This window comes from Bos indicus x Bos taurus, chromosome 29 (assembly GCF_003369695.1).
Source record: "Bos indicus x Bos taurus breed Angus x Brahman F1 hybrid chromosome 29, Bos_hybrid_MaternalHap_v2.0, whole genome shotgun sequence".
Classification (NCBI taxonomy): Eukaryota; Metazoa; Chordata; class Mammalia; order Artiodactyla; family Bovidae; genus Bos; species Bos indicus x Bos taurus.
This window is the reverse complement of record NC_040104.1, coordinates 49,287,832-49,315,542: the sequence shown is the minus strand read 5'-3', so window position 1 is coordinate 49,315,542 and position 27,711 is coordinate 49,287,832. Positions and strand designations below refer to the sequence as shown.

Below are 27,711 nucleotides of genomic sequence, written 5' to 3'. Positions count from 1 at the left end.
CCTGGCCGGCACCATAGTAACTATTTGCAGGAGTCCTTTTACGACAGGAGGTTCTGGTAAGGAACACGGAACTAATAAGTCGCCACCAAACAGAAGAGTTCAGGAAAGGTCAGAAGGAGACACCATGTGTCCAACCGCCTCCCAGAATCCTCGCTGGCATCCACCTTGGCTGAGTGATGCCTGCGCCACCAGAAAGGACTCTGAGTCAGAAAGATTGGCTAAATACAACCCAGAAACTAATAACAATACCCTAGACTGCAAGCCACAGGGCAGAGCAGTCCTCCCGGATTCCCTCAACACTCCTGCTCTCGCCCGGGTGCCCTTTCCCAGTAAAAGTCTTGCTTTGTCAGCACATGTGTCTCCTCGGACAACTCGTTTCCTAGTGTTAGACAAGACCCACTTTCGGGCCCTGGAAGGGGTCCCCCTTCCTGCAACAGATGGACAGGCAACCGGAGGATCGCAGCCCACTTGGTCAGGAGAGACTGAAAGCCCAGCCAGGGGAGCACGGAAGTGAGAATCCAGCATCCCGGGGAGGGAGCGGCCTGTGGAGCTGGGCTGCTGGAGTGGGCAGGGCCAGCCCCAGGCCTCTCAGTGCCCGAGGAGGCGCCTTCGTGCCGCTGCTGCTCAGACAAGGATGCTCTCACAGCAGGCCTGGCCCTCCCGCGCCCAGGCAGGGTGGGGACTGTGCTTCTCCTTTTGTAGTCAGTCCCTTGTGGTCTCAAGTTAACTTCCTGTAATGTCACTTCTTCAGAAGATCAATTTGGCACTCCTCAACTTCTCTTGTATATATTTTGACTTTAAGTCTGTATACAAAATTGTCTAGAGCTCTGCTTTTTGGAGGAAACTTCGGTGCTAATTGTGTCCCCAATTTTGGGGTTTATTTATTTATTTAGGATGGAGAAGGCAATGGCACCCCACTCCAGTACTCTTGCCTGGAAAATCCCATGGACGGAGGAGCCTGGTAGGCTGTAGTCCATGAGGACATGACTGAGTGACTTCACTTTCACTTTTTACTTTCATGCATTGGAGAAGGAAATGGCAACCCACTCCAGTGTTCTTGCCTGAAGAATCCCAGGGACGGCGGAGCCTTGTGGGCTGCCGTCTATGGGGTGGCGCAGAGTCGGACACGACTGAAGTGACTTAGCAGCAGCAGCATTTATTTAGGAAGAGGCTTGCTGGTAAAGCTGCCTAGAATGCATGGGGATGCATTTACAAAAGATTTCTGCAGTGATGAGGCTCAATGATCCAGCACTGTTTTCATCCCCATCAGGAAAAAAACCCTATAGGCGATGGCACCCAGTAAGAAGCTACATCAAATTTCAATGTAGGCGTGCACCAGAGCACGTGGAAGTCTCTGTGGCAGAAAGAAGTTTCTGAGGAAACTACTATCCCTACAAATATAATTGCCATGTGAGCAATTAACGGAAGACAAATGAAAGGCGACCCTTAAAAAAGTCAACACGACTGATAGTTTCAATTTTTTCTTTTACTTGAAAATTTGTTTAACCATCAAATTTTGGCAGTTACAAACCTGTACACTGTTTGTTTTTTCTGTGGGTTTTTTTTTTGTTATCTTTTTTGTTTTTCTTTCATTTTTTTAGAAAAAGAACACAAGACTGAATACTGCCAACAGCATTATATGCAGAAACAATTCATTTCCATAAGGGACAGGATCCACTTTAAGTGTTAGCTTTCCCTTTGCATAAGGTTTGGTGTGTGATGTGTGTGCAAGTTGAGGTGAGTGTATGTGAGTGTGAAGAAATGATGTACTTCATTCTGAATCTGAAATGGCATACAAATCAGGTACTTAGTAACTGGGCAAAACACACTCAATTTTTAAAATGTCAATAAAAACATTTTCTTGGAAACAGAGAAAGTTAAATGAAAACAGTGGAACCAAAGAAAGGCTAGAGAACATTTGGAAATGACTCAAAAACACCATTTTCAAATCTAAAATGCTTTATGTGTGTGTGTGTGTAGTTACCTCAATAGTTTGCAGACCAACAGCGTGGGTGACTTAACATTATATTCAACCCCCCAAATTAAAGTATCCTGATAGGCATCAAATACAGTATATCTACAAAAGCCTGGAAAATTGAAACCATTATATACAATTTTATAAACATTTTAACACCGAAACATACATCTTTTACAAACCAGCCTGTTTGTAACAGGTAAATTTACATGACAATCTCTCTGATACAGTGCTTAAAAAGAACTGCTTCCATTTCTGAACACATCTGAACACATTTGTCATTTCCCAAAATGCAGTAGTATGGGCTCATAAAATTGTTCAATAGTAGCAATTCAGGTATTTGTTTGCCAGAAGGGTACTACAGTACATACTGATGGGTCCAAACACACTCCAAACGACTCTACGATTCTCGAGTGCATTCTAAACACTGGAAGAGACTAATTATGGCCTTTGTGTAATATTACATACTTGTAATTATTGCTTTTCATTATTACATAAGGAAAGAAAATCTTATTCTTTTCCTATCTCTTAGCCAGCTGGCTAAATATTAACTGATGCCAAATCCACATATGGCAACTTTAAACCCTAGAATTATACAACCAGAAGCTTAAAGACATTGTGGATTTCCACCAGACTAATGTGCAGTTGAATGCTGCAGGACAAACCCCAGCAAAAACACAGAACCCGCCTTGTCACAGACCACACAAAATGATAACGCTAAAGAAATGCCTCTTCACATCTCCATTTCTCATGATTGGAAGCTAAAAACAAAAAACATAAAACCTAACCACTTTAGCAATATCCGTGCACTGGGAGGGCAGCAGAGAGGAGAGACCAGACGATTATCTGGACAGTGCATGCCAAAGGAACAGCAGAGCTCCCAAAATTCTCCCATGGAGGTGTCCCTGGGTCCTCAATGATCTAGTTTGCTTACCTCTTGTCTCCCTGATGCTGATCATGTAGACTCAGGCATCGGCGGGGCAGCGGGTGGGTGGGGGTGGGAAGTAAACAGGAATTGGCCAACAATGTTTCCCTTGCTTCCTTTCCCCAGGCTCTGCTAATGATTCCCAAGAGTGGTTCCAGGTAAGTTCCAGGAACGCATCAATCCCCTCTCTAGGTTTTCACCCCAATTGTCTGATAGGATAAATCTTAAATGCATGGACGTGACTTGTTCATATCACCAAGTCTTCTACAATGGCATTTCATGAACTGGCAGGATAGGAGTACATGGAAAGTTGGCATGGAATGAAACTCAGTAACAAAATCCTCATAGAAGAAAGCAAATAAATTAAACACCTACCTTCTTTATCTTTTACAGCCCAGAGCTTCTGCTGACTGTATGACAAGCACCACTAGTCCAGCTACTCTCAACCTAATCAGAATGTGTGCAATACAAGTAAAGTGCCTACAATGGGCTATGGAAAATGGCTTCCAGAGGTAGCACATACAGGTGAGGAAAACATGTATGGGAAAGACACTAATTGGCTTAAATCTTTCCCATGTGGTTCATCAGGGTGAATGGGGTAGGCATAAATACCAGGGCTGGGAGGAAAGAAAAAAGAAAAACAAATGGACCCGGTAGGTAATATAAGCAGAGCTTTACTGTACTTACTGATCAGTTTGAGTTCCATTTTATAACTATCATTCCATCCTCATTTTAGAAAACATTCATTTGGTGAAAGCAGTTTTGATAGATGTCCAAAGAAATGTATGAATTTTGTCAATACACCTTTCCTATGGGGGCTGCAAAAAAACCCTAAGATCATGAGGCTTCCAGAGAAATACTCTCCATGAGTTCTATCTTCTAGTATATCCCAAAGCAGGAATGGGGTGAAATCAAAGCTCCAGCAGAAGCAGGCAGATACCATGCCCCATGCAGATTAGTGGTGAATAATAGTAATAGAAAGAATACTGGTCAAATGGATGAGTTCTAGTTCTTGTTCAGCTACTTAACTTTCTGTGTGAGCTTGGGTGAGTCCCTTCCCCTCTCTGGGTATGCTTCCTCTTTGATAAAATAAGGGGATTGGATAAGCAGATCTTAAGGACCCTTCCAGCTCTTGAATCATTGGTCACCCCACCTAGTTCCATCTTGGCCTGGCTGCAAACCATTTCAGAATCTACAGGAAAAGCTAATTATCCAGAAAGTGAAAAGATACCATGTGTTGAAAGGTAATTGATCAAAACATAACACACTTGTCTGGGATACATTTAGCTGCAGAGCTACTCTGCAGAAAACCAGGGGAAGATATCCTGAAGAAAGAGGTATTTTATACAGTTCAGAGCCAAGAGTGGGCACAATTTTCTTGGGTGACTTCACAACAGCATTAGGATCTATTTATTACTTCATTACTGGGTTCCGAGGGCACTCTGCCTGGAGGGTATGCTGTGCAAGCAGGAGTGACTCATCGGCATTAATCTCCTTCTAATATTTCCTGGGGCAAGAAATGAATTGTTGGTTTTACTTTGATTGTTTTTTATGCCACTGCATCATAGAAAGTGTAGCAGCGATTCTATTCTAGACCATTAGTCTGTCATTTTCTCTGTGATTCTTGCAAATGGGTTTCTTACATAAGGAACATACCAAAGATTTCATTCTCCCAAGCAGCCTTAGTGAAATTCATTTATTTCAAGACCACAGTGCAGATAATGTTTCCATGAGTAGGTCTGACTAAGAGATAGGAAGAGGAGAAAAGCTGAAAAATCTGTGAAGTGTATGAGTGTACAGTTTACTCAGGAAGCTTGAGAATGAATCGGAATTTTTGTTTGTTTGTTTTAACCACAAACTTGTGGAAACACTGACTCTATAAAGAAGTGGACTGAACATGAGTGAAACAACTGAAAAATACGTCTGAGTGGATGAGACACACCAACGCCGTATGTCACCAGAAACTGTGGACACAGAGATTCGCTCATATGCAGAGAGTGCAAATACGCATTTATTTAACCATGGCCTCTGTGCACGTGCCCATGAGCCGACTGATGCAAAAGAGAAAAGTTACTCAGCTCATCACCTTTAAGCTTCGAGTTACTGTATTCCCAGTCAGATGATTCTCCTGGCAATTCTGGAAACTCAAGGTCAAAGCCCGCATGTCGGAAGAGAGGAGAACCAAAGGGCAGGGGGTAATGAAACTTTATACTTTTTTCAAATAAGAGTTTAGTTCTGAAAAATTATAACAAAATACTGTTTTGTCTTCTTCCTTAAAAAAGCTCAGTTTTGCTTCAAGTTAATATAAACGGCAATACCAAAATAAAGTTAACTGAATCGGAAAAAAATATGGCATTTGGTGTTTCTCTAATATCATCAAGATCAGAGAAATCGGAAGGTTGGCCTTGCTGGCAGGATTTTTAACACAGGTTGTATCCTAAAACCTTCCTGTCACTTTTCCTCAAGAGCAGCCTTACTGAGTGCAAGCACATATCTGTACATAGGCCCAGACACACACACTATTATAATTTATACACAGTAACTAATCTTTCTTCTCCTTTTTTTAAAAAACAAAATTGCATCTATAGTGATGATGCTATCAATTTAAAACACACACCTTTTATCTGCATTATCAAGAACTGTGATTATCTAGCTGAAAACTTTGGAAGTATTAAATTTTCTTTTTTTCCTTGAATTTGTGAATTCTGCTTAAATCTCTCAATATCTCTCATTCTAGGGAACAATGTACTAAAATATTCCTTTTTTTTGTCTCTTTATTTCCTGATTCTCAGAACAAAGGCCAATTTCTGCCTCAATGTTAAAACTGTAGTTACAGTCAAGAATATTTACTGGAAAACACAAAGACTGATAATCACATTCTTTCCAATGTTTGCACAATATTAACTTTCCCCTCAACTTACAAAATGGGACCCAGATATCTCAAGTATTCCTCTTCATTGATATCTTTCTCAATGATCATAAAATATAACTATATTATTTTGGATGCTTAACACAAACAAACAAACAAAAATAACTGAGCATACTAAACATGTTACCCAAACCTAACTTTATAGCTGAAAATTGGGTAGCTTATTTAAAAAAAATAAAAAGTTGATTTGAAAGGCTTCAGCCCATTTTCTTATTTAATAATGGTCGTTCCTCTTTTCTTTTGCCTAAGAGACTAACTTTCCCAACAGTCATAACTACTATTTTCACTTTCCCCCATTGGCTCAAAATTACATGCAACAAAGCCTCTTGGCTTGCTGCCAGTTATTAATACTGCAAGGACCAGACCGACGCTGTAACACTTCCCAGGGCACAAGACTGCACAAAGCAGACAGACGGGCCGTCTAACGTCACGGCTGAGCTTGATTCCCCCTTGAAAACCTCGGTGCACCTCTGGGTCATGTAGGCAGGCACGTGCTGCCCGGACGATGGTTCACCTCTCAGAAACAATTTCTGAGCCTTTCCTTTTCACCCAAGCGGAGTCGAGCTTGCTCGTGACAGTACGGGGAAGGAGTTTCCAGCTGAAAATACCACGTTGTTTGCTGTGCGGAGCTGCGAGCCGAGCCGGTCTCTGCGCGTTGTGCCAGCCCGCGGGCTCGATGCCGCCTCTACACCTGGGTCTGCTGCTGGGTCTCCAGAAAGGGAATGTGGAGGCTGGCGAGGCTGAGTTCCCCGACGCTCTCATAGTCACTCACGGCCACTTCGGAGTCGTCGAAGCCGCAGCTGGCCGACACGTCGGAGGACGAGGGGCCCCGGGAGTTGTGCAAGGAGAGGGCCACGCCGTCTGCGGGGCCCGCCGCGGCCTCCGCGCCCGGGTTCACGCTCACAGCAAAAGTACTGAACTCGCCAGCGGCGGGCGGGCCCCCCACGTCCGTCTCGTGGGGGAAGGGGTGGGGAGGGAGGTACTGGCTGGGGTGGAACTGCGGCCGCCTCCGGCAGCCCGGGCTCAGCGTGCCGGCCAGCGAGCCGGGCCGCGCGGGCGGCAGCCCGTCGTACTGGTCCGCGAAGTCCTCGGGCAGTGGCGGCGGCAGCGGGTCCTGCCCCAGGAAGTCATCGTCGTGCGGCGGCGGGTACTCGCTGTCCACGTCGTATCCCCCCAGGTAGTAGTCGCTCTCCAGCCCCCGTGCACTGCCCGGTGGTGCCGCGCCCTCCTGGCTCTCATAGGTGGGCACCTCTTCTATGTCGGACAGGCGGGCCCCAGGCATCCAGTCGGACGTGTCCCAGTGGTAGGCTGTGAGAGGGAAGCCAGGGCAGTTAGTTTCCTCCAGGGCGGCGCTGGGCACAGGGCGCAGAAAGCCGTGGGCAGGGGACCTGGCATGCAACTTTCAATGCCCAGGAGACAGCTAAGAAGCCAGGCACAGCCCCATGCTTTTTATAGGGCCCTTCTCAGGCCCAGCCGTGCTCTTGCCCTGGGGGTACAGGCAGCGGCAGCTCTGAGGACACCTGATTGTTGCCGCGTCTCCCTCTCAGCCTTGGTGAGCAAGGGCAGGCTGTGGAAACACAGTTCTAGAAGGCTCTCCCCTCCACGCCCTCTTTCTAGCTGTAGGCTAAGTGCAGAGCCAGGCTGGCAACATGCTCTAAGAGGCAAGATGCACCAGCCTTCCTGTGGACAGCAGGAGGGCGGGAGATACCCGTGCAAATGAATGAATGACTGGGGAAGGGAGAGGCTTGGGGAGGGAGATGTGAGCAGGGCTTTCACCCCTAGTGCTGAGCACACAAGACACCTGGAACATGCAAAAGTCAGGGCACACGAGACACCTGGAACATGCAAAAATCAGGTCAAAGACACTCAGAAACGATGGAGGGAGACGGACAGGTTAAGAGCAAACTCAGAAATTTCTAATGCATAAGGAACATCTGGTGCTGGGGGCGTGGCAGTGTCACCTCGGTTGAAGTTCTGTCCTTGATCCATGACAGACACTGTTTAAATACAAAGGGAGAAGTGAAACTGACAGTCCAAGGCATGTGAAGAGGGTATAACAGGACATTTTAAATGACTTTTAACAATGCTCCTATTCCTCCCTGTTGTTATTTACAAAACAAACAAACAAAAAAACCCATCTATAGCAGGCCCTAGTAGTTTTAAATCACTAATGAAAGTTACTTGATTGAAATCAATCCCCATAATATTGTAGCTTTGAATGATTTCTTAAATATCCCTAGCTCATGGTAGGTGCTCAATCATGTTGAACGTAAGAATGAACTTAGTATTAATCTGGACTTCAACTAAGTGGATATTCTTCTCTGGGAAGAGATTTTGTAAAAAGAGTATCTCACATATTGAAAAAATTATGAACTGGATTTTTTTTCAAAACTGTAAAATTCACTCTAATTCAGAGAGAGACATTCAGTGTCTCATTTGAAACCACCTTTTTACTGTTGCCAGCTGATTAAAATCACCCTTAGTTCATAAAATAAAGAAGCTACAAGGATGTATTATACAGCCCAGGGAATATAGCCAATATTTTATAATAACTATAAATGGAGTATAACTTTCAAAAAGTATTAATCACTATGTTGTACATCTGAAACATATATAATACTGTACAATTATACTTGAAAAAAATAAAATAAAATCATCCCTTTTTTGAAGTAACAAGGAAGCAGTATTTCCTAAAAAGGTAGTTGCCCAAAGAAATGCTACGGAAGAAAACAGTAAATACCTTCATTCTCTATAGTGTCAACTACATTGTTGACAAGCTGAATGACAGTCACTATGGATGCTTGTGGCCAGGAAAGACGACAGGAGGGAGGAGAAGGACAGTCTCAGGTTAGTTACGTCTTCTGAATATACACTCTTAACAACAGCACAACAACAACAAAGGAACTGCCCGCAAATGCCCAGAGCTTCCCACAGTCCACCGACTGGACTACAGCGGACACTCTTATCCCCTGGGGTTCTCGGAGGAAGGGAAACAGCAGCAAATCTAAAGGCATGGTCGGCAGGAATTGCCACGCCATAAATTCACACCTCGTGGCCCAGGGAAATCAATCTAGGAAGGCAGAGGCTCATAAGCTCGTGCTAATTTCTCATTAGTAACTCCCAAAGGCTCCGAGGAAGATTGCACTATTCCCAGGGATAATTACTTGCTGGTCAGCCGCACTACTCCGAGCCAAATGCCAGTCATGGACGATGACCTTTGCAGGACTGATGGTTTCACCCTCAGATGGCACCAACGGCAACCTGGGACGACCCGAGGCCCGGCTCCCACCCGCCAAGTGTAGATGGGAGCTTGGCCTCTGAAATAGTCAGAAAATGGGGAGGAGATTTCTGTGCCCACCTGGGTCGCCTTAGCATCTGATACCAGAACTTTTTGGCGAGGTGATCAGGCTTAAACCAATGGGTAGAAGGCTAAGTCAAAGATCTCTTTTCGTAAACATCATATTACTCTTGAAAACATATGGCTTATGTTTTCAATCAATATCTTTTGATATTGATTTCTAACATAATTCCACAGTGATTAAGAGAACAGACTCTGTATGATTTCAATACCTTTAGACCATCAAATTTTTGTACCTTGTTTTATGTCCCTGGATATATTCCAGTGTCTCCTAGTTTATAGTCCATGGGAACTTGAATAGAATTTGTATCCTACTATTATGCAGGTCAGGAAGCAACAGTTAGAACTGGACATGGAACAACAGACTGGTTCCAAATAGGAAAAGGAGCACATCAAGGCTGTATATTGTCAGCCTGCTTATTTAACTTATATGCAGAGTACATCATGAGAAACGCTGGGCTGGAAGAAGCACAAGCTGGAATCAAGATTGCTGGGAGAAATATCAATAACCTCAGATATCCACAAGACACCACCCTTATGGCAGAAAGTGAAGAGGAACTAAAAAGCCTCTTGATGAAAGTGAAAGTGGAGAGTGAAAAGTTGGCTTAAAGCTCAACATTCAGAAAACGAAGATCATGGCATCTGGTCCCATCACTTCATGGAAAATAGATGGGGAAACAGTGTCAGACTTTATCTTTTTGGGGGCTCCAAAATCATTGCAGATGGTGACTGCAGCCATGAAATTAAAAGACGCTTACTGCTTGGAAGAAAAATTATGACCAACCTAGATAGCATGTTGAAAAGCAGAGACATTACTTTGCCAACAAAGGTCCGTCTAGTCAAGGCTATGGTTTTTCCAGTGGTCATGTATGGATGTGAGAGTTGGACTGTGAAGAAAGCTGAGCACCGAAGAATTGATGCTTTTGAACTGTGGTTTTGGAGAAGACTCTTGAGAGTCCCTTGGACTGCAAGGAGATCCAACCAGTCCATTCTGAAGGAGATCAGCCCTGGGATTTCTTTGGAAGGAATGATGCTAAAGCTGACCCTCCAGTACTTTGGCCACCTCATGTGAAGAGTTGACTCATTGGAAAAGACTCTGATGTTGGGAGGGATTGGGGGCAGGAGGAGAAGGGGATGACAGAGGATGAGATGGCTGGATGGCATCACTGACTCAATGGACGTGAGTCTGAATGAACTCTGGGAGTTGGTGATGGATAGGGAGGCCTGGTGTGCTGCGATTCATGGGATCGCAAAGAGTCGGACATGACTGAGTGACTGAACTGAACTGAATTGTGTGAAAATTGTATAAATCTTAATTGTATTGAATTTGTTCATGTGCTTTTCAGGTCTACTTTGTATGTGTGTGTTAGTCGCTCAGTTATGTCTGACTCTTTGAGACCCTGTGGACTGTAGCCCGCCAGGCTCCTCTGTTCATGGAATGCTCCAGGCAAGAATACTGGAGTGGGTTGCCATCACCTACTCCAGGGGGTCTTCCCAACCCAGGGATCCAACCCAGGTCTCCTTCACTGCAGGCAGATTCTTTACCATCCAAGCTACCAAGGTCCACTGTATCCTTCTACTTTTCAGTATATTCATTCTATTAACTTTTGAGAGTTTGATATTGAAACTCCAACTAAAAATCTTAATTTACTTAAAAAAATTGTAATATATAGTGAAATTATCGGCAATTTTGTTCTGTCTTTTCTAAGTCTCCTATAAATGTGTTATCATACTTTCATAATTTAAAAAACAAGAATGAGGAAAAAAACAACACTAATTGGAAGAAGATTCCTAACACTTTAGGAAGCCTGCTGGAATGGACCAGCCTAGAATGCTAAGCATGAAAGCCCAAGTATGTCATGGAGCAGAGACTGTGAAAGTAGTCAACCGGACATCGTCACTGGAATTGCTGTCCGGAGATGGAAACACTATGTTCTTGGGTGCCTCTAGATGAAACAAACAAGAGACAGCTCTTCTTCTGGTAGGGCTGAAGAAGGGGGTAAACACCAAAGCAACCAGATCTGGAGACCTGCCTCTGACCTTCTGATATAGGCTGGAGGAAGTCTGCTGTCAGCGTGGCTTGTTGCCCAATGGTTTCTACACCTCTCAGGAGGGCCAGGGATTTGGGAGGGAAGTGGGAGGGATTGAGGGTAGTGATGGGGAAAGCAGACTATTTTACTTCCGTGATTGATGTTATAGTCTTGGGGCTCCCCTGTTTCTATCTTTACCTGTGGGATGGGAGTCGGGGGACAGCAAAGACTGTGTTGTTTTCATTTTGTACTTCATGGTACAGAATGCCCAGTGTTGGAGGCAGCGCTCAAGAGAGACTCTGCAAGGGTTTAGGGTTGAATGATGCCATACATTAATACATATTCCATTTTTACCAGTTGTTGACAAATGGGAAAACGGCATAAGGTATAGACTAGGATAAGGTTGCCTGTCTATTGATGACTACTGGAAATTATTCTTGGTTCATCACCATGTGGTAAATTCTCACTGTTTCATGACCATTTCTGCTCCCCTCCCCTTCCTGGGGGGATCAACCCAGTCTCCAAGCCTGGTTCCTCAGGTCAGAAGACCGAGTCCAGAATTAACACCCTCTCCGTAAGCAGGGGCTCGTAGGCAGTGGAGGCGGTGGCTGTGGAGTCAGTGGGGCTCATGAGCCACATGGGACGGGATGCACCATTTTGGGTGCATGTTAATGTTTCAAAGGAGCGGATGTATCATGTCTACTAGAGTCTCCAAAAGCTCACGACCCCACACGATCATAAGGGGTTCTCAGCTGAATGAAGGCACTGCCTCTCTGGGAAGCAGGTTCTACTGGAAGGAGGTCTTGCCTCTGAACGAATTTCTAATGATGCGGAGGTTGGATGTAGAGTGAAGAGTGAAGACATCATCACGAGTTAAAAAAGGAAGTAAATCACAGTTTGCTAGAGAGTATTCTTTGGGAGAAGGTGGTTCCATCATGACCCAAATCAAAGAGGACACATTGCTGGAGGTCTGGGGGAGCCTCCTCTCCTTCTGCGCCTGCTCACAGCTGGGGCAGCTCCATGAGAGCTTTGCTTTTTCTGTGAAAACACCCAACAGTGGTGTTTTCCAAAAACACCAAAGTTCACCAAAAAGCTGTGAGCATGGGCAGAAGTCCAAGATCAGGTCAGGAAACGAAACAGGTCCCATCACCCTCCCCTCAGCCAGCGGCTGCCAGCACAGGAAACACCATCCTCCAGGGGAAACAAATCCCGGGACTTCTTACCATTGTCGTCGCCCGAATCCGACTGGAAGGAACTCAGGGACTGAACTTCCGAGTTGCTGCCTTTATTACTGCCTGCAAAGCAGGTCACTTCTCCCGGGTCATCAACCCCTTTGTCTTCGCGGACAGCCAGAGAGAAAGCAGAAATGACACTGGTTACCTTGTGCATTTTTCCAGCCCCGTCCCTTGCCAGAGTTCACTCCTTGGGGCGCTTTCATCTGCTTACAGAAAAGAATTTAGCCACACAGTAGAAAATTGATTGTGCCATCGGGGGCAAAGGTCTGTCAATCAAGAGATTTACATTATGGATTCGAAACCCTTAACCCGTGGCAAATGAGCTTCCAAATAGCTGACAGCCAAAAGTCACTGCTCTGTCTTCAAAGGGGAGAGACTGAGTGAGGAGTGAAGGGACGATGGAGTGGGCTGGGTTTTGCCCTTCAGAGTTAATTTAAATCATTTGCATGGACCGACGTGGTGTCAACACCAGGTTAAGTGAGATTATTTTTAAAATAGGGGTATAAATATTTTATAGGCAAGAATATCATTACAGGTCTCCAAACTTCATCTCTGGGGAGTGAGTGAAGTTTTCCATGTCACCTTCTAGAGGGCAGCATCACACCACTTTTTGGGAATGGCAGCACGCGGCACTCTGGCAGGAGGGCAGTCGGGGGTGTGGACGTGCTGTTAGCCACACACTTACCCTTTCTTTGCCGCACAAAGACAGCCTGCACACACACACACCAACAGACACCCACACAGCCACACACGCACACTACAGGGCTACTGTCTTATTTGATGGACTAAGGAAGCAATGGAAAACAACCCGTATCTCCAAGTTGTTAAGAGAAAAATGAATTAGTCACCCAGAGACTGTCTGGCCAGCTAGCGCTGCCTTGCTTAACAAAGGAGGAAATGTATTCCATAGAAACTCAACAATACTTTAGGGGGCCGCTTGAGTTTTGGCCTGAGGTGGAGTCTGGAAATAAAGCTGTCACGTTCCGAAGTAGGGGGAGGGAACTGATCAGCAGGAAAACTTCCAATCGTTACAGAGTGTGACGGCACCAAGAGAGGGGCCTCGTGCTTCAGGAATGGTTGTTCTTCTCTATGACTAGAGGGATCACCGTTTCTTCCACGCGGGGTGGTGGTGGGCGCGGGCACTGCAGCGTGGCCTCTGCCACCGGATGCTGGAGCCACAGCAAAACAATCAGTTGATAAACAGCTGATCTAAGTGGAGAGAGACACCAGGGAGAAATTCACCTGTCAGCAGCCACACCACAGAAAACAAGACGTGCCTTGGAAAAGCATAAAGTGGGCACCGGGCTCAGCCGTGAGCACAGCTGATGGGAGGGAGGAGATGCCAGGTGCCCCATGCTGGTGAACACAGTGCTGGGCAGAGACTCCTCTCTGCACTCCTCCACTTATTTAAGCCCCCACTTTTCATTGCTAAGTAAAAGGAGGCTTTCCATTAACCAGAGGATTTAGCAAGGCTGCAGTGAAGTCTAACTCTACAGATAATTTGAGAGGGAATATATTTATGGGTAAAATCCAAGGGCGGCTGCTGCTGCTGCTGCTAAGTCGCGTCAGTCGTGTCCGACTCTGTGAGGCCCCATAGATGGCAGCCCACCAAGTTCCCCTGTCCCTGGGATTCTCCAGGCAAGAACACTGGAGTGGGTTGCCATTTAAAGTGAAGTTGCATGTGCAAATCACTATATCAGCTACAATAAAAGAACACAAAGATGGATTAATTTCTAACTATCAGGAAACTTTCAGTCTAGTAAGTTACGTTCAACATGCATATGAGTAAATATATTGTTAAATGAAAAAAATAAAAAATAAAATGAAGTTGCTCAGTCATGTCCAACTCTTAGCGACCCCATGGACTGCAGCCTACCAGACTCCTCCATCCATGGGATTCTCCAGGCAAGAGTACTGGAGTGGGGTGCCATTGCCTTCTTCCAAGGGCAGCTACTTGAAGTATAAGTGTGTCTCCTTAACGGTGGACTCAGCAGTGGGGGTGCACTAGATTGGCATGTGTAGAGGTTCTCTGCCATCATCAGCAGACCCTCCCTCTCCTGTGCCTCTTCCTCCTCCCTGTAAAAGTTCCAGGAGTAGTCTTGGTAAAAGAACCTGATGCACCAGGTTCAAATCCTATCCCTCCCTTTCCTAGTTATTGCTCATGAAGTGAAGTGAAAGTCGCTCAGTTGTGTCTGACTCTTTGCGACCCCATGGACTATACAGTCCATGGAATTCCCCAGGCCAGAATACTGCAGTGGGTAGCCTTTCCCTTTTCCAGGGGATCTTCCTGACCCAGGAATCGAACCCAGGTCTCCCACATTGCAGGTGGATTCTTTACCAGCTGAGCCACCAGGGAAGCCCAAGAATACTGGAGTGGGTACCTATCCCTTCTCTAGAGGGTCTTTTCAACCCAGGAATCAAACGCAGGCAAGTTATTTCACTCATCCCTCCTCCAGCTGGCACCCACGTGGGGCAGTGTGGGATTTAAGGAAACGATTCAGCACACAGCAGTGGTGGCTTCGCTGCCTCTGTTTTCTCATTAAATCTCTTCATCCTTAACCCTTGCACACTGGACTCTGTCTTGAAGACTCACTGAAACATTCTTGAGATCACTAAGAAACATCCAGGTGGTAAGCATAGTACATCTATTTTTTTTCTGTGTAAGACTGTGTCCTCCTGGATGGTTTAATGGGACTGAACCCTGCTGACCTTATGGATACCCTTAACTTCTGCTCGCCGCCCTTTCTGCTTTTCCGGCTGTCTCTTTGTGGCCGGTGTGTGTTTCCCTTCCTGGCCCTAGCCCCTGCCTACCTAGCACATTCAGGCATTTGCAAGTGGCCCAGATTGAGCATACTCTTTGCTCCTGCTCCCTTGGTGAACTCACACTCTCAGAGATTCAATTATCTTGAGTGTAGTTGGCATCCAAACTTCTAGCCTTGCCTTCCTCCTAAACAACAGAGCCAGACACCCCTCAGGAGACCCCTTCTGTGTCCCCTGCACTAACTGAGCTGCTTCCTGTTTCTAGAAGGCCCTCTCAGACAGTTTCCTCTCAAATCTTCAGTTGAGTTCAGTCGCTCAGTCGTGTCTGACTCTTTGCGATCCCATGGACTGCAGCACGCCAGGCTTTTTTGTCCATCACCAACTCCCGGAGCTTACTCAAACTTATGTCCATCGAGTTGGTGATGCCACCCAAGCATCTCATCCTCTGTCATCCCCTTCTCCTCCTGCCTTCAGTCTTTCCTACCATCCTGTAATAGGTTATTCAGTTGAGTTCAGTTGCTCAGTCATGTCCAACTCTTTGAGACCCCATGAATCATAGCACGCCAGGCCTCCCTGTCTATCACCAACTCCCAGAGTTCACTCAAACTCATGTCCATCGAGTCGGTGATGCCATCCAGCCATCTCATCCTCTGTCGTCCCCTTCTCCTCCTGCCCCCAATCCCTCCCAGCATCAGAGTCTTTTCCAATGAGTCAACTCTTGGCATGAGGTGGCCAAAGCTTAAAGACACCAGGAGGCATGCCCCCTTCCTCCATGGAGGAACCCTTTATCTCCTTGACTACAGGTGCTTTCTACCTTCATTTAAAACCAGCCTACCCCCGCTTCTGCTCCAACATATATCAGAGTACTGTATCCCCAGCCTTTGGAAAGTCCAGCCACCCAGGGTGTTATTGCTGCTTGAATATAAAGCCACTAGGCCTGAGGAAAAGTCATAGGATACAACAGAGCTTGCCTGAATGATACTAGAGCGGGGAAAACAATCACCACTTCTCGCCTAGATGTTCGTAGAGGCCAACTAACTGCTTCGTTCTCGCTTACTTTCTGCTTAGTCTCTTTTCCACAGATTGGTCTGAATCATCGTTTAAAAATGGAAATTATATTGCGCTACTTTCCTGCTTAAAATTCTGCATTAGTGTTGCTCACCAAGCTCCAACTACATTGACCTTGTTTATGTTCTTCAATAAACTAAAGTCTTTCCCACCCCAGGGCCTTTGCACTTGTGGGTCTTCCTTTTGCCTATAATTCTGCTCCAGGAGGCCAATAGGAGAGGGAAACACTAGCATCTGGCCTGGACCACATTTCCTGCTTGTCTCCTGGACCCTGAGTTCCAGCCAAACAGAAGGACCTGCTCTTCTTCTGAATTTGTGGGTGCTTCTATGTGGGACACTTTTCTTTTACTAGACTTTTAATCCACCATGGTCCAGCTCCAGTGTCCCTCTGCTCCTCTCAAATCTTCTCCCTAAGACTGGAAATACTCCCCCTGACCTTCCAGAGCACACTTCCTGTATATTGCATATGTGGCTACCCTGCTTGGTTTACTGCCAAGAGTATGTTGTTATGAGAAGAGCATGGGTTTTAGAGGCTGGCAGCCCTGGGTTGGAATACCAACAGCCTCTTATGAACTCCGTGATGGTGGGCACCTTATGTATGTTCTCTAAGCTTCATTTTCCCCATCTGTAAATGGGGATAGGAACCAGAGCAATATTTCAGAGCTGGTGTGAACCTTCAGTGTCAGGGCCTGTCCTAAGGAGAGCTCTGTGCCTCTGGGGTCGCTCTCCCTTCCCAAAGTTCCACTAAACACTGGTGGAAGCAATGCTGCCGAATTCCTCCTGCGGACTCACTCTCAGTGCCCGCGTCCCAGCCGTTCTTGCGGATGGAGTCGCAGTCGGAGCGGCAGGGGGACACGGCGGGCAGGTTGGGGGCCACGCTGCACACCACCACGCCCCGCCGAGCAGTCAGGATGCGCGGGGACTCGGGGTGGAAGGTGGTCATCTCCTGGGGCTCGCCGCCCAGCCCATCTCCGATCTTGTCCAGGTTGCTCCTGGAGTCGCCCTGGAAGCACGGGGTGTAGGCCATGGGGCGCACGGGCACCTGCGGGGGCCCGGCCTCCTGGTACGCGTGGCGGCCGTCCCCGGCGCGCAGGCTCCGGAAGGGCACGCCGTTGCTCTTGCGAAGCAGGGCAGCCGTGGCGGGGTCCTGCACCAGCGTGATGTTGTTGCGGGAGTAGCTCTTGCGGAAGACCTTCTTGCGGAAGACGACGAAGAGGACGATGAGGGCAACGATGACCAGGAGCACTGCGGCGATGCCGATCAGCTCCTCCCTGCCCACGTAGGCGTGCCCGGCCTGGATGTTGGGCACCACCACCGGCCGCAGCCCGCAGTACTGGCCCACGTAGCCCGGCGTGCAGTTGCACACGAAGGAGCCGAACACATTGACGCAGGCGCCGCCGTTCTCACACTCCTCCCGCTCGCACTCGTTGACGTCCTCCTCACACCTTTGCAACAGAACACAAAAGCCCCCTCTTAAACAGCAGGGCTGGCGTGCGTCTGCTCTTACACGGACATCTTTCAGAACAGTAAAAAGCCCCTGTAGGGGCCCCTGAAGCAACACAGAAATGACGTGATGCAGGGTACACGGGAGATGCGTGGGCCCTAGGATATCCTCATCACGTGAAGGGCTTCTTACCAACCAGCCAATGCCATCTCTCCCGTACTCTGAACCTGCCCGGCTGGGTGGGGAGGAAAGGGCTGTCCTGGGAGAGAAGAGACGGCATGGAAAAAGAAACCAGAAATGCTGTTGAAGACATACTGGTCTTCAAATGCTCAGGGCCAGATGGATCTCAGAATGCAAAATTTTGCAATTTTAGAAATGACATACACTACGTGTCTTTCATATTATGTAAAATACCCACCCCATCCCACAAACTGGCATAGGACCTATCACCAAATATACCAGTGTTTCTACAGTGAAGCATATGGATAGTCACACTAAATGAGGGAAATAAAGACTAGAATAGCCTCGGAATGGTTTGCTTGGTTTTGCCAGCAAATGTTTGCCACAATTATATTCTCAATCTTTTTACTTCTTAGAGCTTTGGGGATTGTAGAATTGCAGATAAAGAGCTGTGAGCCTAGACACCCCATACAGAGTTTCCCAGGAGGAGAAAGTTTTTGATTCTGACATTTCCCTCTAATGAACACAGTAATTTTTGGTCTCTTTGGGAAGCTAGAGTAATGGGGCATATGTAGGCGCTGGGTGGAGGGATACTAGCAATGTTTATCTTCCAGATTCTATGCTTAGGTTTTTAAATTTTATTTTTATTTATTTAATGTGGGATCTAGTTAACTCACCAGAGATGGAACCTTGGGCCCCTATTGGGGAGCGTGGTCTCTCAGTCACTGGACTACCAGGGAAATCCCTGTGTTTCTGTTAAAGGCTAATGCTAACTCAGATTACCAGGGGGAAAATGATTAAAGCATTCTAATGAAAAATAAATCAACTTTATTCTCTTTAAAGCAATCCATGACTTGTTTTGAGTATAGTTAAAATAGGCAAACATGTAAGTCTTCCTCTGAGTTTAACGTTATTTAAGAATATAGTCTTTCCTCTTCCTTGTCCTCTACTTCTGCAGTTGTTCCGACATGTTCATTTTAAAAGGTCCGATCACGTATATCTTTGGTAATCCACCTTTTAAAATGTAGTCAAATGTCCCTAATGTGAACAGATTGAGGCCAGGTCAGCTGGAAATTAGTCAGAATCATGGAGTAGTTAAAAATAAATGCAGCTTTATTACTTTAAATTACATCCAACGATTCAAAGTCAGCTAAGTATTTCCTGGTAAAGTCCTCAGGAGATTTGCTTTAATGAATACATAAGACTGATCTGTAATTAGAATATCACTTTGCTTGAGATTTTATATATATATATATATATATATATATATATATATATATTTCTAAAACCATCAAGGATGGTTAAAATGGTGTTTTACTCAGAACTGAAAACATTCCCTTTCCATTTGGCTAACACTTTAATTTCCCTCATTCTTGGGGGAATAAAAGATTTTCAAAGTAAAGGTAAGTCTTTAGTTTCTCAGGATGATCATAAAACCCTAGGCAGTAGAGTCCAGTTGATGAGTTCTGGGGAAATGCATAGCATATCTATCTCAGAATTATCCTGGAAACATTAGGTCATAGATGACTTTCTTTAAAAGACTTTTTTCCAGATTATATAACACATAGTACTTATATAACTTTTTGAAAATATAGAGAAGAATAAAGTAAAAATGTAATTTACCCATAATCCCGCTCCTCAGAGATAATCCCTGATAACATTCTAGTCATTGGTAAGCACTCTTCATGTACAGGCATTAACCATTTGCCCATCCTATCAGTAGTAGATATTTTGCCCCAGTTAATTTTGTTTTCTTACCAAGAAGAGGCAGTGTAGAAAAAGACTAACTGCACAGTCGCACTTACGTGACTCCAGTGAGCCCAGCTTTGCAACTGCAGATGAAAGTGTTTCCTATGGGGTCGCAGGAGCCTCCGTTCCGGCAGGGGTTTGGGAAGCAGGCTGTGATCTCAGATTCACAGTTTCTCCCAGTGAATTGGGAGAGACAAGTACACTGATAACCTGGAGAAACAGAGGAGCTCGTGAGCCACGGATGCTGCTGCTGATGCTCAGCGTGCACAGACTCTTCAGTAATGTGGCCTCCTAATTCCTCTGAAGAGGGTCCAAATTCCAAAGATGATTAGCAAATTGGTTATTTTGAACTTGGAACACATCTTGCCACAAAAATGCCACGTAATGGTTTGTAGCTCGTGCTAGTCCACAAAAATTCATCTAATTAACCACATACATGAATGATAGTAAGAAGGGTGAAAAGACACCCAGGGAACAGATCCCAAGAACAGAGATCAGGATGCGAAGGAAGATGCTTTCCCCACCACACTGCTACTGTAAAGACAGGATGTCTCTACTTAGGACTTCATCTAGGTACTGTGCTCATGGCAGTACATCTCTTCCACAGCAGCTTCCTGAGAAGGGTGTGCATGAGGTCAAGTGAGACCTCACACAGCTGAACGTATTTTTACTCCATCATTACACTTTTTTTTTTTTTTTGATAATTAAGTTATGTATGGAATTCTAAGCAATTCCTTCTGTGTTACTTTTGAGAAATCCAAAGTCATTTTGGTTCCTGTGTGTGACCTGGTTTCTTTTCCTCTCTTAACAGTTTGGAAGGCCTTCTCTTGCTCCCAGTTTTCTGAGCTTTCACAATGATGTACACTTTCATGTGGGTTTACTTCAACCAGTCCTGGGCTCAGTGGGATCTCTCACAAGCTGTAAATCGTAAGAACTTTGGGAAATTTTCTTTATTTCATTGATGATTTCCTTTCCTTTATTTTCTCTGTTCTATCTTTATGGAAGTTTTATGGTTTGGATGTCAGATCTTTTGGATTTTCTTTAATTTTATTTTTCTCTCTTAAATTACACCTATGTGGGGTTTTGTCTTACTTTCTGAGTTTATCATCTTTTGAAACTTTTATTGACATTTTCATATATGCTGAGTTTTTCCAAAGGCTCTTACTTTGTTCACTGAGCTTTTATTTTCTTAAAACACATAACATCCGGCTCCTGTTTTGAGGTTATACTATCTTCTCTTATTTCTCTAAAGATATTAATAATATGTTAATGAAGCACTCTCCCTGTATAGTATCTTCCAAGTCGCTTTTATCTGTTTCTGAGGTTTGGTCTCTGTGAAGGCAGACTTCCTATGTCCAGTTGACTAAGCTCTAGTGCCCAGTTACTGGTCAAACACTAGTCTAGATGTTGCTTTGAAGGTATCTGTGGATGTGATTAATATTTACAATGAGTTGGCTTTAAGTAGAACAGATTGGGCTTCCCACATGGCACTAGTGGTAAAGAACCACCTGCCAATGCAGGAAACATAATGAGACGTGGGTTCAATCCCTGGGTCGGGAAGATCCCCTGGAGGAGGGCATAGCAGCCCACTCCAGTACTCTTGCCTGGACAATCCCATGGACAGAGGAGCCTGGCGGGCTGCAGTCTATAGGGTCGCAAAGAGTCAGACATGACCAAAGCAACTTAGCATGCATGCACAAAGCAGATTATCTTACATAATGTGGCTTCAGTTCAGTTCCATTCAGGTGCTCAGTCATGACTCTTTGTGACCCCATGGACTGCAGCACACCAGGCCTCCCTGTCCATCACCAATTCCCAGAGTTTACTCAAACTCATATCCATTGAGTCAGTGATGCCATCCAGCCATCTCATCCTCTGTTGTCTGCTTCTCCTGCCTTCAATCTTTCCCAGCATCAGGGTCTTTTCAAATGAGTCAGCTCTTCACATCAGGTGGCCAAAGTATTGGAGTTTCAGCTTTAACATCAGTCTTTCCAATGAATATTCAGGACTGATTTCCTTTAGGATGGACTGGTTGGATCTCCTTGCAGTCCAAGGGACTCTCAAGAGTCTTCTCCAACACCACAGTTCAAAAGCATCCATTCTTCAGTGCTCAGCTTTGTTTATAGTCCAACTTTCACATCCATACGTGACTATTGGAAAAATAATGTGGGTGGATCTTACCTATTCAAAAGAAAGCCTTAAGAAGAAGGAATTCTACCTCAAGACTGCAGCACAGAAATCTTGGCTGAATTTCCAGTTTTGAGGATTTCAAATCAAAGACTGAAAAATGAACTCTTCATGAATTTCTAGCCTGCTGTCCTGCCCTATAAATTTCAGACTTGCCAGTCCCACAATCCTATGAGCAAATTTCTTAAAAATCAATCAGTCTCTCTCTTTCTCTGTTTGTTTCTCTCCCTCCAAACCTATCTATAATCTATATATCTATCCATCAGTCATCTATCTATCCATTCATCTATCCTATAGTTTCTGTTTCTCTGGGGAACCTTAAGACAGTCCCTATCTTCCAAATGAGAGGATTTCATTCCTTGTCTGATAATCCTGGCTTATCAGTTCATACTGAAGAATGGGGTGGAATAAAAGTAGAAATCTGATAGGAAGCTCTGAGAACATCAGTGGGGCTTGTCAACTATGATACGGTGTCAGTATCCTTGGGTGGGTCAATTTCCACAGTAATGACCCTTATCCCCTGTTCAGAGGGAGGGTGAATACCTGGTTTCTAACACATGGGGGATTGGGCAGTAGTAGAAGAAGTGTGTGGGTCTCAGCATGCAATGAGCACGTCATATTTACTGTAGTCCACAAATAACCATCTTTACTGTTATTAGAAGCGCTCTTGGGTTAATCTCTGCTTCCCCCAGTGGTCAGTGATTGATATTGGAATATTGTAGATTGATCTCTGCAGGTGTAAGATATTAATAATCTGTAGATTGAAATAGTGTATGCTCTCTGTAATGACTCCACACTCCAGAGAACTCTCACGTACAGGAGGACATCATGACTGTATGTGGGTGCTCATAGATTTGGAGAAAGACATCTTCAGGAGGCAAGTGGAAGAGGCAAGAAAGACATCTTCACATTCACAGAAGAAGGAATCTGTGTAGCCCCAGCCTCCCTGACACTAAGAATCACAGAGAACCAGAGATTGAAGCTCAGAGAGAGACACAGGACTCTTGAATGCAACACCAGTGAAACATCAGAGAATTAATTTATAAAGAAAGATCACTGTTGATGCAAGCTGTGTCCAGAGACAGCCGGCCTGAAGTCTGTGGGCAGGATGCTTGCTTCAAATTATGCTGCTGACTTGGGGCACTTTTTTCTCCAGTTTGGGAAATTGTTCACCTAAAGGGAAGTGGGGATTGCTGAAAGCAGTTGTAACTGGGAAAAAATGCTTCTTTATGTCACCTGGCTAGTCTTTGGTGAGGGTGGCATGCCATTTAGAGACAGAGTGACTTGTGAGAAGGAACTCAGTTCCTTTTTAGACTAAAGGGAGCCGCGGGAGAACCAGGAATCTGCAAAGCACAGCGATGGTGAGGATGGGGAGGGTGGTCAGCCCAGGTAGGATTCCTCCTCTCCAGCTCCTATTTGACAAGCTTCTGGCTGTTTCTCAAACTATAGCAGAAGCGGGGACCAGGGAGGGGCAAGGAAGGACTGTCTGAAAATAAGGGGCATTTGACTATCATGGAAACTGGCTGCTATGGAGGCTCACGGGTTTGATTTCTTTGATTTGGCGTCTCTGACCTTGGGAAATCAGAATTTAAAGTGAGGCCCCGCCCTCCAGGGTACTGTTGTACTCCCACACATTTCCTCCTGCTTTTCGTCACTTAGCGCTACTCGCTACTTGACGTGGCTGCCAGCCTGACTGTTTAACCTCCTCACTGCCACCGCGTGTCTAAGCCATCAGCAGTGGCGCGCTGGAGCTGGCTCATCTAAGGTTGAGGGTACTGACTTTAAGTGTTCAGGAAGTTGGCAGACAGCTATTAAATCACTGGTAGCCTGATGCCAGCCAGGCTGGGAAGAGTTACACCACAGAAATCAGCAAACACTCACATCACGAGTTTTATTTTTAGAGAACTGGTTTACCAGCACAACTGGGGATAGGGATACAAGGACAGAAAAACACCACCTACGAGCACAGAGATCACTACAAATCCTGCACAAGGAGAAGCCCTGTTCTGCACCTGAGAAAATTAGATGTCTATTTTGAAGGTGATGACGATGATGGTAGCTAACACTTAGTTACATTTATTATGGACCAAGGACAGTTGCTTTTGAACTGTGGTGCTGGAGAAGACTCTTGAGACTCCTTGGACAGTAAGGAGATCAAACCAGTTAATCCTAAAGGAAATCAAGCCTGAATGTCCACTGGAAGGACTGGTGCTGAAGTTGAAGCTCCGATACTTTGGCCACCTGATGTGAAGAGCCAACTCATTGGGAAAGATCCTGATGCTGGGAAAGATTGAAGGCAGGAGGAGAAGAGGGGGGCAGAGGATGAGATGGCTGGATGGCATCAGAAGCTCAATGGACATGAGTTTAAGCAAACCCTGGGAGACAGTGAAGGACAGGGAAGCCTGGTGTGCTGCAGTCCATGGGGTTGCAAAGAGTCAGACATGACTGAGCGACTGAACAGCAACAAAGGACAGTTCTAAGCACTTTACTTGTATTAACTCATTTAGGTCTCAAAACAAGCCTACAATAAAGGGACTATTATTATTATTCCAATTTTATAGATGGGGTACAGAGAAATAGATTATGTAGTCATGAAACTAGAGTGGACTTGAACCCCAGCAGTCTGGCTCCACAGTCCTGAGTTGTTCAGTTTTCTCCTGAATTGCATGTTTAACAGTCACACTTCATTGCACTCTCTATCTGAATTTCTCTGTTTATTAAAGGCAGAAGCAAACTCTCCAGGATCTGCTCTCTTAATCTCAAATCCATGGGACAAGAGAAGCAGAGCCCTTTGCAAGACATCTTGCTTTTGTGAGTGTTAGTCACTCAGTCATGCCAGACTCTTTGCGACCCTGTGGACTGTAGCCCACCAGGCTCCAGCAAGAATACTGGAGTGGGTAGTCAGTCCCTTCCTTCTCCAGGGGATCTGATTGACCCAGGGATGGAACCTGGGTCTCCTGCCTTGCAGGCAGATTCTTTACCATCTGAGCCACCAGGGAAGATTTCAGAACTTTAAATTTAGAGAGATTTTTACATTAACATGCTGAAAGGGAAAAGCAATTGGATTTTAAAAAGTAGTCAGGTTTTTTTTTTTTTTATGAAAGAAAAGTTATATTTGCTATTAAGCCTTTGCGAAAGTGGCTTGTTAATAAAATTAACTCATTCTAACAAAGTATTATTTATGATCTCATTATCATGGCCTGAGCCCTATTATTATTAATAATACTTTTTATAATATCAGCAAGTTTGCCATAATGATATTAAGTGATGTAATGTTTTAGTGGCTTAAAATCACTTTGTCATTCTATGAAGGTTCACAATAATTCCATGAAAGAAAATAAGAGGCTCCATTAACACCCTAACTCCCTGGGAGTGTTGGAGAGATGAGTGGCTTGTTCAAGTATGTACAGCTAGTAAGTGATGAATTTGAACTTGAATCCAGACTTTCAGATTCTCAAATATTTCTGAAAGACTGTATTGGCATTGGAACTTGTCACTAAGCTAGAACTTGCCACTTACTAGGCTCCCCACAACTCCCCAGGGAGCCAACGAGATGCAGGGAGATGGACAGCATCAGGCACCCTTCAGGGAGCCAAATAATCATAATAAAGATAACAACATATTAAAGCTTCTGCTTTTCCAAAGCATTACCATATATAAAATACAAATAGAGGGAAAGAATTCAAAAGATGGCCAGGCATTATTTGATCACAAATAATATTTTAACACTTTTGTGTACATGAAAGAAAAAATTCAGAGGATAATCTCAAAGTTTTATTCAAAAGAGTGGATTCTTTTTTCTTGGGTTGGAAAATATCAAATAGGGAAACTATTAGCAAGAACATCAGCTTCTTACATGCTAGGAAAAATGCTAGGAGCTTTCCATGCATTATCTCACTTAATAATTGATAAGAACCCTATGCTGAAAGTACCATTATTTTAAAAAATGGGAACTGAATCTTACATAGGATTATTTGCCCAAAGTTACATAGTCAACAAGTGGGAGATGCCACTTTATACCACTTTACAGATTTAAAAAAGATAATTGAGTCTGTTGCTGTTTTGTAAGTAAACTCATTGTATCATTTCTTTTTTAGATTCCACATATAAAAGAATGAGCTTCTGGTTGTAAGGGGGAGGGATGGGAGGAAGGGATGGGTAGGGAGTTTAGGAGGGGCATGTACTCTGCTGTATTTAAAATAGATAAACAACAAGGGGCTCCCCAGGTGGTGCTAGTGGTACAGAACCCACCTCCCAATGCAGGAGACTTAAGAAATGTGGGTCCGATCCCTGGATCAGGAGGAACCCCTGGAGAAGGAAACAGCAACCCACTCCAGTATTCTTGCCTGGGAAATCCCATGGACAGAGGAGCCTCCCAGGTGATGGTCCATGGGGTTGCAAAGAGTTGAACACGACTGAGCAACTAAATAACAAGAACCAACAAAGACCTACTGCTGTATAGCACATGGAACTCTGCTCAATATTATGTGGCAGCCTGAATGGTAGGGGAGGTTGGGGGAGAATGGATACATGTATATGTATGGCTGAGTCCCTCTGCTGTTCACCTGAAGCTATCGCATTGTTTGTTAATTGGCTACACCTGAGTACAAAATAAAAAGTTAAAAAAAATAAGATAATTGTTCTGTTAGCACTGAGACACACATGTGAAAAACACACACACACACACACACACACACACACACAATTTTCACCTTGCAAATCCTTATGAAACAAGAAGTGTATTTTAAAGCCTTGCCTCAAAGCTATGCTCTTGCTTGCGATACTAGTTACAGCTGATGCAGATGATTTTGAAATCTGCACCCAGAAGAACTTAAAATGCCCTCTCCTTTCCTTGCTCAAAGAAGAACATGGCAAAACCTATTACATGCAATAAATGGAAATGGTTTCAGCAATTATAGGGTGAATTTGGATGGTGTAGGCAAATTATCAAGATCATTTCTATCTTACTCCTTTGACTTAGTAGTTGTTTTCTGATCTGATTCATCCAAGTGATGACTTCCACCTTCTGCCCCACTCGCTTGGTGGAGGTGAACATTATCCTGATTCGGTTTTGGCTCCTTGATAAGGAAACATCTGCCTTTTGCACAAAGAGGGAAATAATGGCAAATGTGCAACTAGCACTTGGGATCTGAAGTCAGCATCAACCACTATGCTTGCTCAGTTATGGACTGCATTTAGACACTCCAGGAACTTTATGATTTGGGGAGAGGGCGGTGATGTGGTGGGTACACATCTAAGTTCTGGCTGTTTCCCATCAGCTGAGCTGCCTGACCTCTAGGAACCTCCGTTTTTATCTGATAATTAAGCATCACTCATACCCACTCAGAGGATAATGAGGTTTCTGGATTCATCAACCACAATGAAGCCCACAAACATTAGGTGCTTTATTGTTGTAATTACTGTAATTAGAGTGGATTCAGAAATCAGCTTCGTTTCTCTTGCTCATAATCAAACAATGGAAAGCCATGAGTTTTTTTTTTTTAACTCTGACTTGTAGGCAGTATCTAGAGAAGGGAATGGCTACCCACTCCAGTATTCTTGCCTGGAGAATCCTGTGGACACAGGAGCCTGGCGGGCTACAGTCCATGGGGTTACAAAGAGTCAGAAATGACTGAAGTGACTTAACATGCATGTGGGCTATTTATGGGGAAATATTGAAACTTATGTCCATGTGAGTCTCAGTGAGCTTGAGAAAACTGCTGACCAAATTATTATGTGGGGTGCCACCCAAAAGTGGAGTGAGCTTAGCTGTGGCTTACAGCCTCTGTCACTACTTCACCCCCTCAACCTGAAGTCACTCAGACTTTCCTCTTTCCCCAAGCAGGGCCCATGCAATACCTTCAGACCTCA

The 27,711-nt window shown here is 44.9% G+C and overlaps 1 protein-coding gene across 1 annotated transcript in view; it reads right to left on the bottom strand.

Moving 5' to 3' along the window:
• Window positions 1–1,468: 1,468 nt before the first annotated feature.
• FAT3 (FAT atypical cadherin 3) overlaps window positions 1,469–27,711 on the bottom strand; it is an 801,278-nt gene continuing 775,035 nt past the window's right edge. The window contains 4 exon segments of the mRNA XM_027532628.1: window positions 1,469–7,137; window positions 12,441–12,554; window positions 17,073–17,725; window positions 19,710–19,863. Of these exon segments, the coding sequence (XP_027388429.1) occupies window positions 6,515–7,137; window positions 12,441–12,554; window positions 17,073–17,725; window positions 19,710–19,863 (1,544 nt within the window). The 3' untranslated portion in view covers window positions 1,469–6,514.